This window comes from Harpia harpyja, chromosome 3 (assembly GCF_026419915.1).
Source record: "Harpia harpyja isolate bHarHar1 chromosome 3, bHarHar1 primary haplotype, whole genome shotgun sequence".
Taxonomy (NCBI): Eukaryota; Metazoa; Chordata; class Aves; order Accipitriformes; family Accipitridae; genus Harpia; species Harpia harpyja.
Genome location: NC_068942.1, coordinates 22,305,475 through 22,318,623, shown reverse-complemented (window position 1 = coordinate 22,318,623; position 13,149 = coordinate 22,305,475). Strand labels below are relative to the sequence as shown.

General features: G+C 35.6%; 1 protein-coding gene across 5 annotated transcripts in view; it reads left to right on the top strand.

The window, feature by feature from the left end:
- Positions 1-13,149, top strand: part of DOP1A (DOP1 leucine zipper like protein A) — a 70,313-nt gene that overhangs the window by 19,367 nt on the left and 37,797 nt on the right. For 2 of the 5 annotated variants that reach the window (XM_052781623.1, XM_052781624.1), the window contains exons 7-14: positions 1,060-1,159; positions 3,777-3,886; positions 6,071-6,179; positions 7,868-7,988; positions 8,735-8,854; positions 11,652-11,766; positions 12,210-12,239; positions 12,639-12,872. In XM_052781623.1, coding sequence (XP_052637583.1) covers positions 1,060-1,159; positions 3,777-3,886; positions 6,071-6,179; positions 7,868-7,988; positions 8,735-8,854; positions 11,652-11,766; positions 12,210-12,239; positions 12,639-12,872 — 939 coding nt within the window. The remainder of the gene's footprint in view (positions 1-1,059; positions 1,160-3,776; positions 3,887-6,070; positions 6,180-7,867; positions 7,989-8,734; positions 8,855-11,651; positions 11,767-12,209; positions 12,240-12,638; positions 12,873-13,149) is intronic. The other 3 variants (XM_052781626.1, XM_052781628.1, XM_052781627.1) reach the window with 2 other exon arrangements.

Genomic DNA, 13,149 nt, shown 5'->3' with positions numbered 1-13,149 from the left:
CAGTAGCAGTATTTAGTCAGTCTTTGTTAATGATCTTCTTCAAGCTTGAACAAGAGTCATATGTAAGAGTTTCTCTGATAGGTTTGGCTATTCTCATGTTGTGATCTCTGCCCTTCTGCTTTTTAACTTGATGTGTTAACTTTGAAGTTAACTTGTAACTTCTGTACATGCAAACCCAATATGAATTATGATGTTTAGTCCATGCAGAAGCTTTTAATTTGCTCTAATTTGATGAGAAAACAAATTATCTAGTCTTGTGCAAGTTTCTAATTCTCAGTGTTCAAAAGCAGAAAAAGTTAATCCTCTTAGCATAACTTATTCAGAACACTAGAGAATTGAAAATGATCCTTGGTATTGGGTGAGTAGTTAGCCCTAGCAGTAGTGGGAGATAGACCTTACAACTTTGAGGTAATTTTTTTGGACTGCATTTATTGTTAGTTACTTTTTATTTTTAAATGATCCATGATTTATTTTACTCCTGGAGGAAAACATACACAAGGTTGATTCTTACTTGTTAGAAACTGTGAAAAACCTGCACTTTCCTGTAAAAAGAACTGTGTTCTTGCTTGTGGAAATGATTCGTTCACATTTATCAGTTACTGTAGGAATATTTGGAGTGTCTCTGTTCAGATGCTAGAATGGTGAAATTATAAATACAGCATTTTTTTAATATTAAGACTCACACAAACATTGAAAGTAGTAAGATATTGAAAGGTATTTAAAATTCTTCAGTGATTTTTTTTTTTTTTTTTACAGTGGATTTTAGTTGAATTTGCTTCCAAGGCATAAACAAAATGAAATGTCTTGTAACAGAAATGAGCTGTTAATGGAGTCAAGTATTTTTGCTGTTCATAAAGGGTGCATACTATTAAAAGTGTCTGTTCCAAATAATAATCATATTTTGGTTTCCTAAGAGCAAGATTACGTTGTCTTGTACTATTCTGAATTCAGAAATGTCAGAACATGAAATTAACTATGTTTTAGTGCATGTTAAGCTGCTAGCATAGAAAAAGTGTTACTTTTCATAGTTAAATTTAATCGTATTTCTAACTTCTTCAGGCAACACGTCCAGACATGATCAGAATTTTGTCAGCAGCCCTTCATGTAGTACTGCGCAGGGATATGTCACTCAACCGAAGGCTTTATGCATGGCTCCTAGGTAGGTTTGTATTTCATTTCATTGTTCACTAAAAGTGGAGGAAGGATCATATGTTCATTAGCAGTATTTTGCCATATTGTGGAGAAAGATTCTTGGAAAAATGAAGTACTTAATTTGTATCATAAGGAAGAAAGGCACTCTGTCTCTCCGTAGACATAAAAGATGGAAGAACGTCATGCTGGAACTCTTTCCTGTTCATATAAATTATTGGTACATTTTCCTATAGCAGCAGTTATGGGCCACATTCCGGAGTAGAGCCTGGCGCCCTAGGCCTGCGTAGATAGTGAAAGGCAACTTTTGTCTCCCTAAAAACATGAAATAGAAAAAACAGAGAACAGGCATTATAGAGTGTAAATGGCAGTTGGAACACAATAGCATACAAGGGATGAAAATAAAAGAATGTTGAAAAATGTTGGTATTACATTGATGGAGGCTTGAGTATGCAAACTTTAATCTTCATTAGATATTTGCATGGTTGAATTAGCAAATCAGCAATCACTTAGATTCTCCATACAACTAGAATATTATTTCAATGCCTTGCTGGGGTAAAAATCGATCAATGGCAGGATGCACGCTTTTATTTCTACTAAGTGGCAGAATATCAATACAATACATGTTTAATTTTTTACATGAAGCCAGTGTGTAATCAGAAGAGGGTAGCAGAGAATAATAGCTATTTAGAAGACTGACTATTTAGGGAATATTTAGAAAACTAGAAATTAGAAAATTTTAGAAAACATTTACTCTTACTCAGCCTTGTTATTTTAAGGAAACGAAGCCTGTGGTCACATGAAACTGGTCTGTTAGTCTTTAAAATCGCTTTCAGCCCACTTTGAGAGAAGTCAGGATCTCTGACGTGGGAGTTCCTTAGAGCGTCACAGAAACTGGAGACTGAATGGAGAGACATACAGTGGTTTCTCTACTTGAGGGGAAGACTGTTTTACAGTCTGCTGTTACCTTTTTTGTTTGACTTCCCAGCTCACCAGCAAGCACATATGTGCTGCTCAGGCTACCCAGAACCCTTCCCAGCAGCTCTTGCATCTTTTCCAGCTGATAGTTAAGACATCAGAGGCAGGTAGCTTGTGGGTGACTGGGGAGCAAGGAAGTAAGTAGTTAAGGTACATGAGAGAGAATTGAAATTACAAAGGGAGGGATGAAGTGAGCAACAGTGTTTTGCATGAGGGGATTGGGTTTGTTACTGTAGAAGTTGCAGGGATTTAGAAGATAAATATGAAAAAATCCCGGCTTCTTTAGTTAATAATTTCTCAAGACACTGACTTGCAAATTACTCATCTTTAAAGAAGGACAGTGAAATGCACTGTCATGCTCCATACCTACATTTTCCATTTTAGGGAAAAAATAATTTCCAGATTAAAAACTGCACTAATGTTTCATCTAGATTTGGTGGATTATATATGTTTTTTGCTGTCATTGAAAAAGATATTTTCTGTATTTAAAATATGCTGCCTTTTTAGTTGTGGAACCTTCTTCTACAGCTATTTCATGAGCATAGTCTCCACTGAAAGATAATGTAACTTCAGAAGATAGTTTTACAGTGACTGTTCCTGGTCCTGTTTAGTGAACAGCTAGTGCCTCCATTCGCTATGTATTTGGACAGACCTTCTGGCAATATAGCTTTTTTACTTGTTTTTCTTTCGACACTGTGCTGCTTTTATATTACCTTGATATTCTACTCCTAATATAAAACATTGGGAGAGGGGAGTCAGTTATGCTGGAGGACTCTTTGAAGTCTGATGTTCTATATGACGTTATTTAATTCTGATGTCGGGTATTCCTTCCTGTTGTTTTATAGCTGGGAGTGGTCTATTAACATTCCCTAGGCATAAAAATCATGTTACATATCTTTAAATCCACGTTAGTTTAACCATAGTTAACAATTATTGTTTTAAGTTGCTGCTAAAGGGCATGCATCTTCTCAGGCTTTCATTCTATTTTTGTCACTTTGGGACAAAAACTGTGGAAAAGTCTTCTGTGGAACAGGGTGATATCCTGACCAACTTCTTGACTTTTTTTTTTAATTTTTATTTTTTTCCTTAGGCCTATTTTTTGTAGAATAAAATATTTACTTGGTAAAAGAAAAGATACAAACTTACAAAACAAAGATCTGTCCCCTTCATGTAATTTTGAATTTAAAATATTGTTTTTGTGTAACGTGACTGATAGTCTCTCTAAGTGCCTTAGTCATGTCAGCATGTTTTGGTGATCATCTCTTTATATTTAAAATACTGAATTTTGTGTTCTCATAATAATATTAATATTGAAATATTTTTGTGGGACAGATTTTTTTGAAGATACTCTAGGACTATGTGGTTCGTGCAGTGTTTGTGAACATTTGTTTCTTTTGTACAAGAAGTAATTTGGTTAATAATGTTGCATAAAACTAAAGTTTGTAAGTTGTGTGCAAACTGCTTGCATGGAAGTATCACTTAGTTTCCTGTATTAAACTCTATGAAATCATCTTTCTCTTGCCAACATTACTTGGACTTCATCTTGGTAAGTTATCAGTGCTAGTGTGTTGATTTCTAGTTTAAAGAAATTGGCAAAATTATTCTATTGAGACAAGTATTCATTTGCCTTGTCTTTTGTTTGCTTGAAGGTTTTGATAACAATGGTGCCCTTATAGGACCCAGAAGTACAAGGCACAGCAATCCTGAGGAGCATGCCACTTACTATTTCAACACCTTCTCTAAGGAAATGTTAGTCCAGGTAGCTATACGATGTTTTATTGTCGCATATATCTTTATAAATGGATACTGATCAAAGTTAGTGTACCTTTATCTTTTGACTTGCCATTTCAATGTGGCCATGTAACTTCTGTCTTTTTATGGTGTTGTGTCCTACTCTTCTAAAACTTCCTCAGTGGAAAAATGAAGACATGGGATAATGTGTTTGTTTAGGATAACAGTATGATCAGGACAAATACTAGATTTGTCCCTCTTCTCTTCCACTATGAATGTAGCACACATGGAAGATACTTGATTATGAGCCCAGTGCGCTGGAGCCTGTTCTTTCATAAAATGGAGTTGGAGAATTCTCTTCTACTTCTGTAGATAAGGAAACTTTTCTGTGTCTTGGGAATTGGAAAAATTTGATCAGATAGTATTTAGAAGGTCTGAGTAAGAAGGGTCTTCGTCCTCTCTAAGCAAGGGGGACATCTTTTCTGCTGTCCATTGGCAGTCAGGAATAGACGAGCAAATTGGCAGTCATACTATTTGACCCTTAAAGCCTTGCTAAGTGAGCTGAGATCATCTGACCTCAAGAACTGTGCTCTCACAGTAATTAAAGTATACAGATGTCTTTCAAGATGCTGTGAGTCTGATCTTGAAATCAGGAAGATATTTTATCATTAAGGCAAATTGATAAGGTCAGGATTTTTCTGTTATTCAGTCAGAATTGTGGTGCTATATATAGGAATGGGAGTGGGCATTACAATATTAGTAGCTGGGATAAGAATATTTAGCTCCTCACAACTTACAGCTGATATCTAGCATAGAGCTAGCACTTTCAGTTTTACCTGAATGAGATCTGCTGTTCTGCTGATGAGGAAGAGACCCCAGAATTCCAGTGCAGCAAGCACCTCGTTGGCATTCTCTCACCCTTCTCTTGTCACCCTTCTGCCTCTCATGGCAGATGATTTGGAAATTATTCAAGTGTAGAGGAGAGGCCTGAATGAGATACAGTTTGACATGTACCTTTTATACAAAATGTGGTGAGCTTTTAGTAACATTTAGGCATTTGTTAATAGATTGTGGTCTTCCTTTTAAACCTGTCTATCTTTCTAGCTTAATCAGTCCTTAAAGCTTTTCTGTCTGAAAAGACTTAACAACAGTGTAGAGTTGGTATAGTCCATTTTATTTTTTTTTTTTTTTTTTTTTTTTGGTAGCAGGCACTACTGCTACAGTAGAATAGAGAGTGGCCGTTTTTTATAACAGAGATAATTCACTTGTTTTTTTGCTTTAAAATTTTTTTACGGACGTTAAAATCAGTGGTTTGCTCTACATAACACAAATTGCATATGCCTTCTAAAACCATTTGCTGTCTTTTGAAAGACTTCAAAAGCATTTCTCCTTTCTGCCTTCTTCCGTAGCAGTCTCTTTGTTCTTTTATCCAGTTCCACCCCCATCTTATTCATTGATACAATGTACTGAAAATTCTGACTTTCTAAAGGCATATTCAAGTACAGAAGACTTTTCTTTCAGGATACTGGCTGATAATACTTGGTTTATAGCAGATAGCGAGGTCAAACCTGTTTTCCTGCCTCTCTTCTTTCCCATCTCTCTTCTTTCTCTTCTTTGTTCTCCTTTTTAAGAAGCTCTAAAAGAAACAAACTAGTTCTGACTCAGACAGTGAAGCCAGCCACAGAGAAAACTAAGCAAAATCTGTGGCACTTTCACTGGACTTTTTTTAATTCTGCAGCTCGTTCCCTAAACTGCTTCAATGTAGAAACTCAGTTTTCCATTTGTTTTGAAGTTATCATTGCTTTCTACTCAACTTAGTCAAGAAAGTTTTCTGCCACATAGGTGGGTATATCCTAGATGGACAGATTATTATTTAAGCCCTCAATATCTACATGCCTTACCTTCTCAAACAATTTCTTCATCACTTTTCATCTCTTCTGTTTTATTCTTCTGAAATTTTGAGTTGGTATCTGTTTATAATATTTTATCTTGACTTTAAGTATATAAAACTTACCAAGTTCTGTTCCACAGAAATATTCTCATAGGCAAAGTTGAGAGAATACTTAAGCATGGAGAGAATGAGCTGCAGTAAAATGAAATAGTGGTCTCCACTACTGAGAATTTTCCCTTTATATACAGCTTTTTTATTGCATCTTTCTTTAAAAAACTGTTTTCTGGTTTTGTTGTTGTTATATGCTTTTGGTCTTCATAGGCAATGGTTGGAATATTACAAGTTAATGGGCATGGAGAAGAAAGCACATTAATGCAAGACTTAAAGCCTTTTCGAATTCTTATCAGTTTGCTGGATAAGCCTGAACTAGGTAATTTTCACATTACTTAATATAATTTCTAGTCTTTAAATTGCTTTACATGGTTTTCCTTTGAGAATTTTTCTCTCTTGATGGTCAAATTGAAAAAACTGTTTTCTTAGTACTGGCAGGTTAGCTAGATATCTTAGATCTTCCAAACTAATAATTTAACGTATTAATTAGATTTACATTTTACCAAGTGCAATTTCTTCTACTTCAACACAGGAAATAGTAAATTAAAGTCATAAAGAGAACTGACTCCATGTTGAAAGAAATGCAGATTGGATCTTTTCCATTTCTTTAATCAAATAGTGATTTTCACTATTTTAAATCTCAGCTGTTGCTTTTGGGAATAATCTGCTCTTCTAATATACACAGAGATAAGAGATATTAACAAGAAAACAATTTTTCTTTTTTTTTTTTTTTTTTTTGGAAGAATTTATCCAGAGGAAGCCAGTATTTTTTTGGCTTTGTGGGTCATTTGTTTAGTGGTTTTTTTGGTGTTGGTTTTTTTTTTTCTTAATTTTCCTTTCCCCCATTTTAAGTGTTTAAATGCACTTTTTAGCAAGTATCTGCAGAGGAGTATGGGACAAAAGTAGATGAGGCAAAAGTATTTACAACAGTTAAGCGTTGAATATTTTGCCTTTTTCTTTGGAATAACGGTTTTGGAGGTGACTGAAAAGATCAAAATAATTTCTGAAGTCTATCCTAAGATTTGGGGACGGGATAATAAAAGCGTAAAAATCCAACAATTAAAGAGTACAACTTGAATGGAAGTGGTTAAGACAGACTGCAAAGAACAAAGTATCTGACAATAATTTGTTATCTTCCTGGTAATTTGTGATTTCTGGAGGTCAGTTTAAATTTTCAGAGCCAATGTGTATGTTAAGATTTCATGAAGTAAGCAGAGGTATGAGGATTCTTTCAGCAAACTGAGGTGAAAGAAGCTAATAGGATCTCTACTTAATGTGTGCACTTTCACTGAAGGCAGCTCAGTGAGGTTAGGAGAAAGCATGAAAAAGCAAAGGATATTTCAAGCAGAATCACTTTGTGAACTCCTTTCGAAATAAGTTTGGGGTTTTTTCTTCAAACTTGAGATTTAGGTCAAATCTGAAGGAGGCGCTATTTCAAAAAGTATCCTGCAGACTATATCTGGAATTAAAGAAAACGTGCCTCAAATTAAAAGGAAGGAAGATGCTCAAAATATTTAACCTCGTATTTGCATTTAAATATTCGAGTATATTTTCCATATGATAACAGCATGAGCTAGCTTATGGGTGGGTATTTGAAACTGTTTGGTTGAAAGCTACCTTTGATCAGGAATCCATGTAGTCACATTTACATGTTGCTGAGCTGAGCTAATAATCCCTCAAAGAGGGTGTGTTGGCTTGAACATGGGCTATACTGAAGTGACTGCATAGCTTTTCAACTAGGCGTGTTTATATCCAGCAGTCATTGTACACAAATTGTATGGGAAAAGAACTCTGCTTGTGCTTTGTATACTCCTGGGAATAGCAATTGCCTGTGTATTTCTGGAATGCAAAAAAACCTTCTGAAATTGAGGTAGTTTGTGAAATTGAACAGAAGGAATTTTATGGTTTCAGTGACCAAAGCTAGCTAATAATTTGGGTAGTTTTTAGATGTGGACTGTTAGCGGTACTATAATGCATAAGACTGTGATTGCTGGTATTTCTCCCTAGGCCCTGCGATCCTAGAGGATGTATTGATTGAAGTGTTTCGAACATTATATACACAGTGCAAAGCAGAACTGGAGCTTCAGGCAGAACCTTCTTTCAACAAAGACCACACACAGCTAAGCAGGTGAATAATGAGTATACTGTATTTTGTATTAAATAATACATCTTTTTGTTGTTGAAACCATGACTGTGAAGCCTGTGGGACTGTGACCTGGTTTCTTCATGATACAGGATCCATTGACATTAATTGCAACTTCTGTGTTCAATGCAAAGGTCTGAAGGGCTATGGCCTTTTTTTTTTTTTTTTTTTTTTAAATATTTAGCATATGTGTTATTCTTTATCCATGACAAAAATGCTTGCTTGATACAGCTGGAAGTCAGTATGTCAATGGTATAGATTAGTTGTGACATTCTTTACATCTGTGTTCTTCAAAAAAAAAAAAAAAAAAAAAGTGGACTCATGAGCTGTCTTCTAGAGTAAAAATGAAGAGTGCTACAAGACAGCCAGAGACGGGGATAAAAAGAGCTTCAAGATTTGAGTTGAATATCTTAAAACATAGGGAGAAGAGGGAATTTCAAAGCTTGGGGGAGAAACAGCTGTAGGAACAGCCATGGGAAAATGGATATTTAAAAATGTGGTTAGAAGACAAATACTAAAGAAAGGATAGAGAAGAAACCTAGCAACTTGAAAAGTCATTGATATGCGGAGCCTGCCAATATACTGAGCCCTAGAGCAACAACCACTGTAGGGATGAGGGGAGGATAATTTCTTAGTGTAAACTGGCAGTGGGTAAACTCACTGTGATGCGTAGTTACCTAACTCAGAAATGAAATGTAAAAATATAAAATGTTCTTTTTATTTTCTTTCAGCAAACTGAGAGAAAACAAGAAAACAGCAGAATTGATTAAAACTGCCAATCTTCTCTTTAATTCCTTTGAGCCTTATTATATGTGGGATTACATTGCTCGTTGGTTTGAAGAATGTTGTAGGTAGGTTATAATACTTAATCTCCGTATGTGTAAAGTTGAAGTTGACTTTTGTTTTATAAGCTTTTTTTCTTCAAAGAAGTTACTCTAATGTGATCATTTAGTCTGTAAGTCTTTTTCTTCCCCATCCCTTTAATATTTTGGCCAATTTCAATCAGATGTGATTTGTGGTCTCAGCAACTTGAGTTCTCACGAACTCAGTGTCTGGGTAAAATCAAAAGACAGAATTAGCACCGCTGCTGAAGGGAAAACTCCTGATCTCAAAGCTAGTTTGTTTTGTTCTGTCTGTCCAGTACAGGATTACTCATTGGGTGTCTAGCAAACCCATCAGCTTTACCAAGAGTGGCTAGTGGAATATGTTATCTTTTGCCCCGCTCTTTTAGGGAAGAAAAAGTGTGGGAGTCCTGTATGTAGCAAGGAGGGCTACAGGAGGGAACATAGTAAATAAGCAAGAACTGAAAATATTAATGGGAGGGAGGGGGACCAAGGGACCACTGGAGAGCAGGTGTTACTGCTGTGGCAAGGGATAGATGATGTAGGGATTTCAAATGAAATTTGTAGAAGATTTTTTTTCATTGCTTATGGAATAGCTTAATAACGTATTAAGGTATTTGGACACTAACTTGTCTATGAGCCCACAGTGTGCTGTCATAAGTAAAGAAAACTGTGTCTTGGGCTACGTTAGGGGGAGCGTGGTCAGCATGTGAAAGGAAGTTATTTTTCCTTTCACTTAGCATTTCTAAGGTCACGTGTGGAATATCATGTCTAGCTTTGGGCACTCTGCTTGAGCAGGAGTGTTGAGAAACGGAAGAGGCTCTAGTAGAGGACTGCTAAGATGGTCACTGCATGGGAGTTTGAGGTAGGTGAGTTTGGTTTAGCCTGGCAAAGAGCGGGCTCGAATAGCAGCCTGTGACTTTCTGAAAGGCATTTACAAAGTTGATACAGCTATACATTTGGTAACGGCTGATGGTAAGGACAGCAACAAGCACCTCAGGGGTTCAGGTTGGGCTTTCGGAAAAGCTTTGCCGGGAACATAGTAGAACAGGTTACCCAGGAAGGCTGTGGAGCTTCCTTGGGAGATTTCCAGGACTCTGCTAGACAAAACTGTGGCTGAATTTATCTAGCGTTGTTAGTAGTCTTGCTCAGTATTAGAGGTTGGACTAGATGAAATCCTTTCCAACATGTCTGTGACTTAATTTTTGTGTATTGCACTGAATTGCTAAAGTAAAGAAAGCAGTCTACAACCAACTAACTAGCAGGTGAGAATTTCTCTACATATAAGTAGATGTTACTGTAAGCATGGATACCAGATTGCCTTATTAATAATAAATGGGATCTGGAGAATGTTTTTTCTGTTTATTTTTCCTACATGAGCTGCTGTGTTATGTAAGTTATTGTCTTCCTGTTTAAAAAGATACACCATTAAATGAAAACATAACCAGTTGATTTTAAACCATGAATTTGTAAGTTATCTTTGTATCATCTAGTCTGATTGCTAAATCACAGTTATTACTTTTAAAGCGATTCAGATATCCCTCTGAATTTGTCTTAGGCTTTTTCTTATTATTTTTACCCACTAAAAATTAAAAATAGGATTTCTTGTATCTAGTGTTTTCTACTGTGTAAGTGTTGCTCAGTGCTATTGAGCCTTCTCTCAAAGCTATTTTTGATAAGGGCTCAGTGAGTTGAATTCAAGTCATCCTTTATGAGGTATTACAGTTGAACAAATCTGTGAGTAATTTATGAAATGGTAGGTCTTTCTGGGCAGGAGCACAGAATGTGAAAAAGAATTTGTGTTATGACTTACACAAAGGGACCATTTCACTGAACTGTAAAGCAGGCTGCTAGTTTTAAGAAGAAAATTAGCTGTTATTAGAGAGGTACAGTAACCCAATGGAGGTATGGGTTAAGGAGAGTTCTACTTTTCAAACGTAGGTTACTGACAGAATGCAATTTAAATATGATTTTTAAAATCTTTTGATAAATACTTAATGTCACTGTTTCAGGCTTGGTTTCTGTAATGCTTCTATTATTTCAAATAAATCAATTTTCCAGTCCTGGCATATATGTTCATGAACCCTTCCAAAACAGAGGGAAAGGATTAGCATAACTAACTATTGCTGAAAATGTGACGCTGCCCTCACCACCACACCCAGCAGAATAAATGAATTGGAGAAACAAAATTTTATTCCTTTGTTCATATCCTTTGCTTGTAATATAGTCAGATTGCAACATGATTTCACAGGGGATTTGTGTTCTTACTTCACTCAGCACTAAAACTCATCAGATTATGAATTCTTGTCAATAGTAAAACAATGCAGTCAGCTGGAGTTGAAGCAGATGTTTATAAGAGCTTGTTTTGTTTTCTTCTTGCACAGCTTTAAAGCTTCATGGGCCTTTTATTTCATTTTTGGTTGTCTTTATCTCAAGTGTTTAATGCCTTGGGTTTAGATCTCTTCAAAATTACTGTGCTTCCAGTAACACTATCCCTTAATTCTATTATTGGTGCCCATGGTCATACTAGGAAATATTGCTGTATATGGTGGAGTCACAAATGCAATTTTTTGTAGCCTGAGTTTCCTTATTTTATGAATGAAGACTGGTTTACAGTGAAAGGCTGCTTGCTGCTTTTTCTGAAAGCATGCAATGGGGCCAAATGAGCTATTTAACACTAAAATGAGATTGATTATTTGTTTGTGGGGATTATCCCTGATGTGTACAGCTTTGCATTAAGTTACAGAAACATTGTCAATGTGAGGGGGAGGGAAAAATATTGTAAAACCCTATTTGAATTTTGCAGGAGGACATTACATGCCAGACTTCAAACTGGGCCTGGAGGTGGTAGTGAGCAATCTGAGTTACCCCTGACAAATTTCTGCTTGTTAGTGGATTTTTTATTGGATATAGTTTCTTTGGTAAGAATTGCTTTATTAATTGCTAATACTGGGATTCTGTATATTTACAGTCTATAGAAATACTATATCTGCTTTATTAATTGTTTTTCCTGAAAATATATTGCCATAAATTGGTGGACACCTTTAGGACACATTTTGGTTTCGTTGTATGATTCTTGATAAACTGGTTGGATATAACCAAAGTGGGTTTTATGATGCTTATACCTGAAAATTTTTGCCTGTCCTCGATTTCTTTTCTCTAAAACTACACTGTATTTGTTACAAGTATAGTCTTTTGTAGTTTGATATGCTAGTTTAGGTATGCAGCTTTCTTTTAAGGCTCCTTTAAATGTCATGGTAAGATGTATCTTCTTTTTCTGTTGGCATTGCTTAATGTAGCAAAGACTGTTGGAACTGTTTTCTATACCTGTCTTTCCTCAATTCTTTGCTTTCTCATTTCAAAGCCTACTAGAAGTATGAGAGTGCTGTGTCAGGTATGGCAATCAGCCTGTTTTCCCTTTAGTTCTTAATAACTTGTTTATCTTTCATTCTTAAGATTTTATATTAAGGTTATTAAAATAATAGTAGTAGCATTCTTTAGCCTTATGTTTTGTAATGTATTTGCTGTGTAATGAACAAGATGTAAAATTCTGAAAAAGAGCTAAATATATTTCTATTTGTTGCTTACCCAACTGTAAAGTTAATTTTGTAAATATTTTGTAAGTAAAGCATGTATTTCTTATTCTTGGATATTAAGATATTAATTTTCCTTTTTCCATGTTCCACATGTTTAGAACACAGTTAAGCAAATGATAGGTAGCACTGTTAGAGAAAATAACTTTCAGGGTGGAATCTGGTGTTACAATTAATGAGTTTTGCTATTACTTTGTTAGGAGACTTATATCGAAATACAGACAGAGCACTTGCCTCAGCTGTTGCTCAGGATGATTTCTGCGTTGACGAGCCATCTTCATACATTGCACTTGTCTGAGCTTACTGATTCTCTCAGACTCTGCTCGAAGATCCTTAGTAAGGTTCAACCTCCATTGCTATCTGCTGGTACAGATGGTGTCCTGCAGCTTCCTAGTGGACACAGCAGCTCCATCAAAGAATGGGAAAATAAAAAGGTAACTAATTATGTTTTGCAGCATCTTGGAAAAATTCTTTTTCTGTGGAAAGGAAAAGTGGGCTTTCTACTTTTGTGCAGAACCACCTACAAGTCTTTGATTAGATTTAGTTTAATATACAACAATACATGTGAAACTTGGATCATCAAAAGAAATTATAGTTGTGCACTTCATTGTGGTAAAAGGTCTTGATTCTTAAGGGGTTTTATCTAGATTTAATATTATATATGTATAAATCGCATCAGAATCAGGGCATGAGAATGAACTAATCAACTAA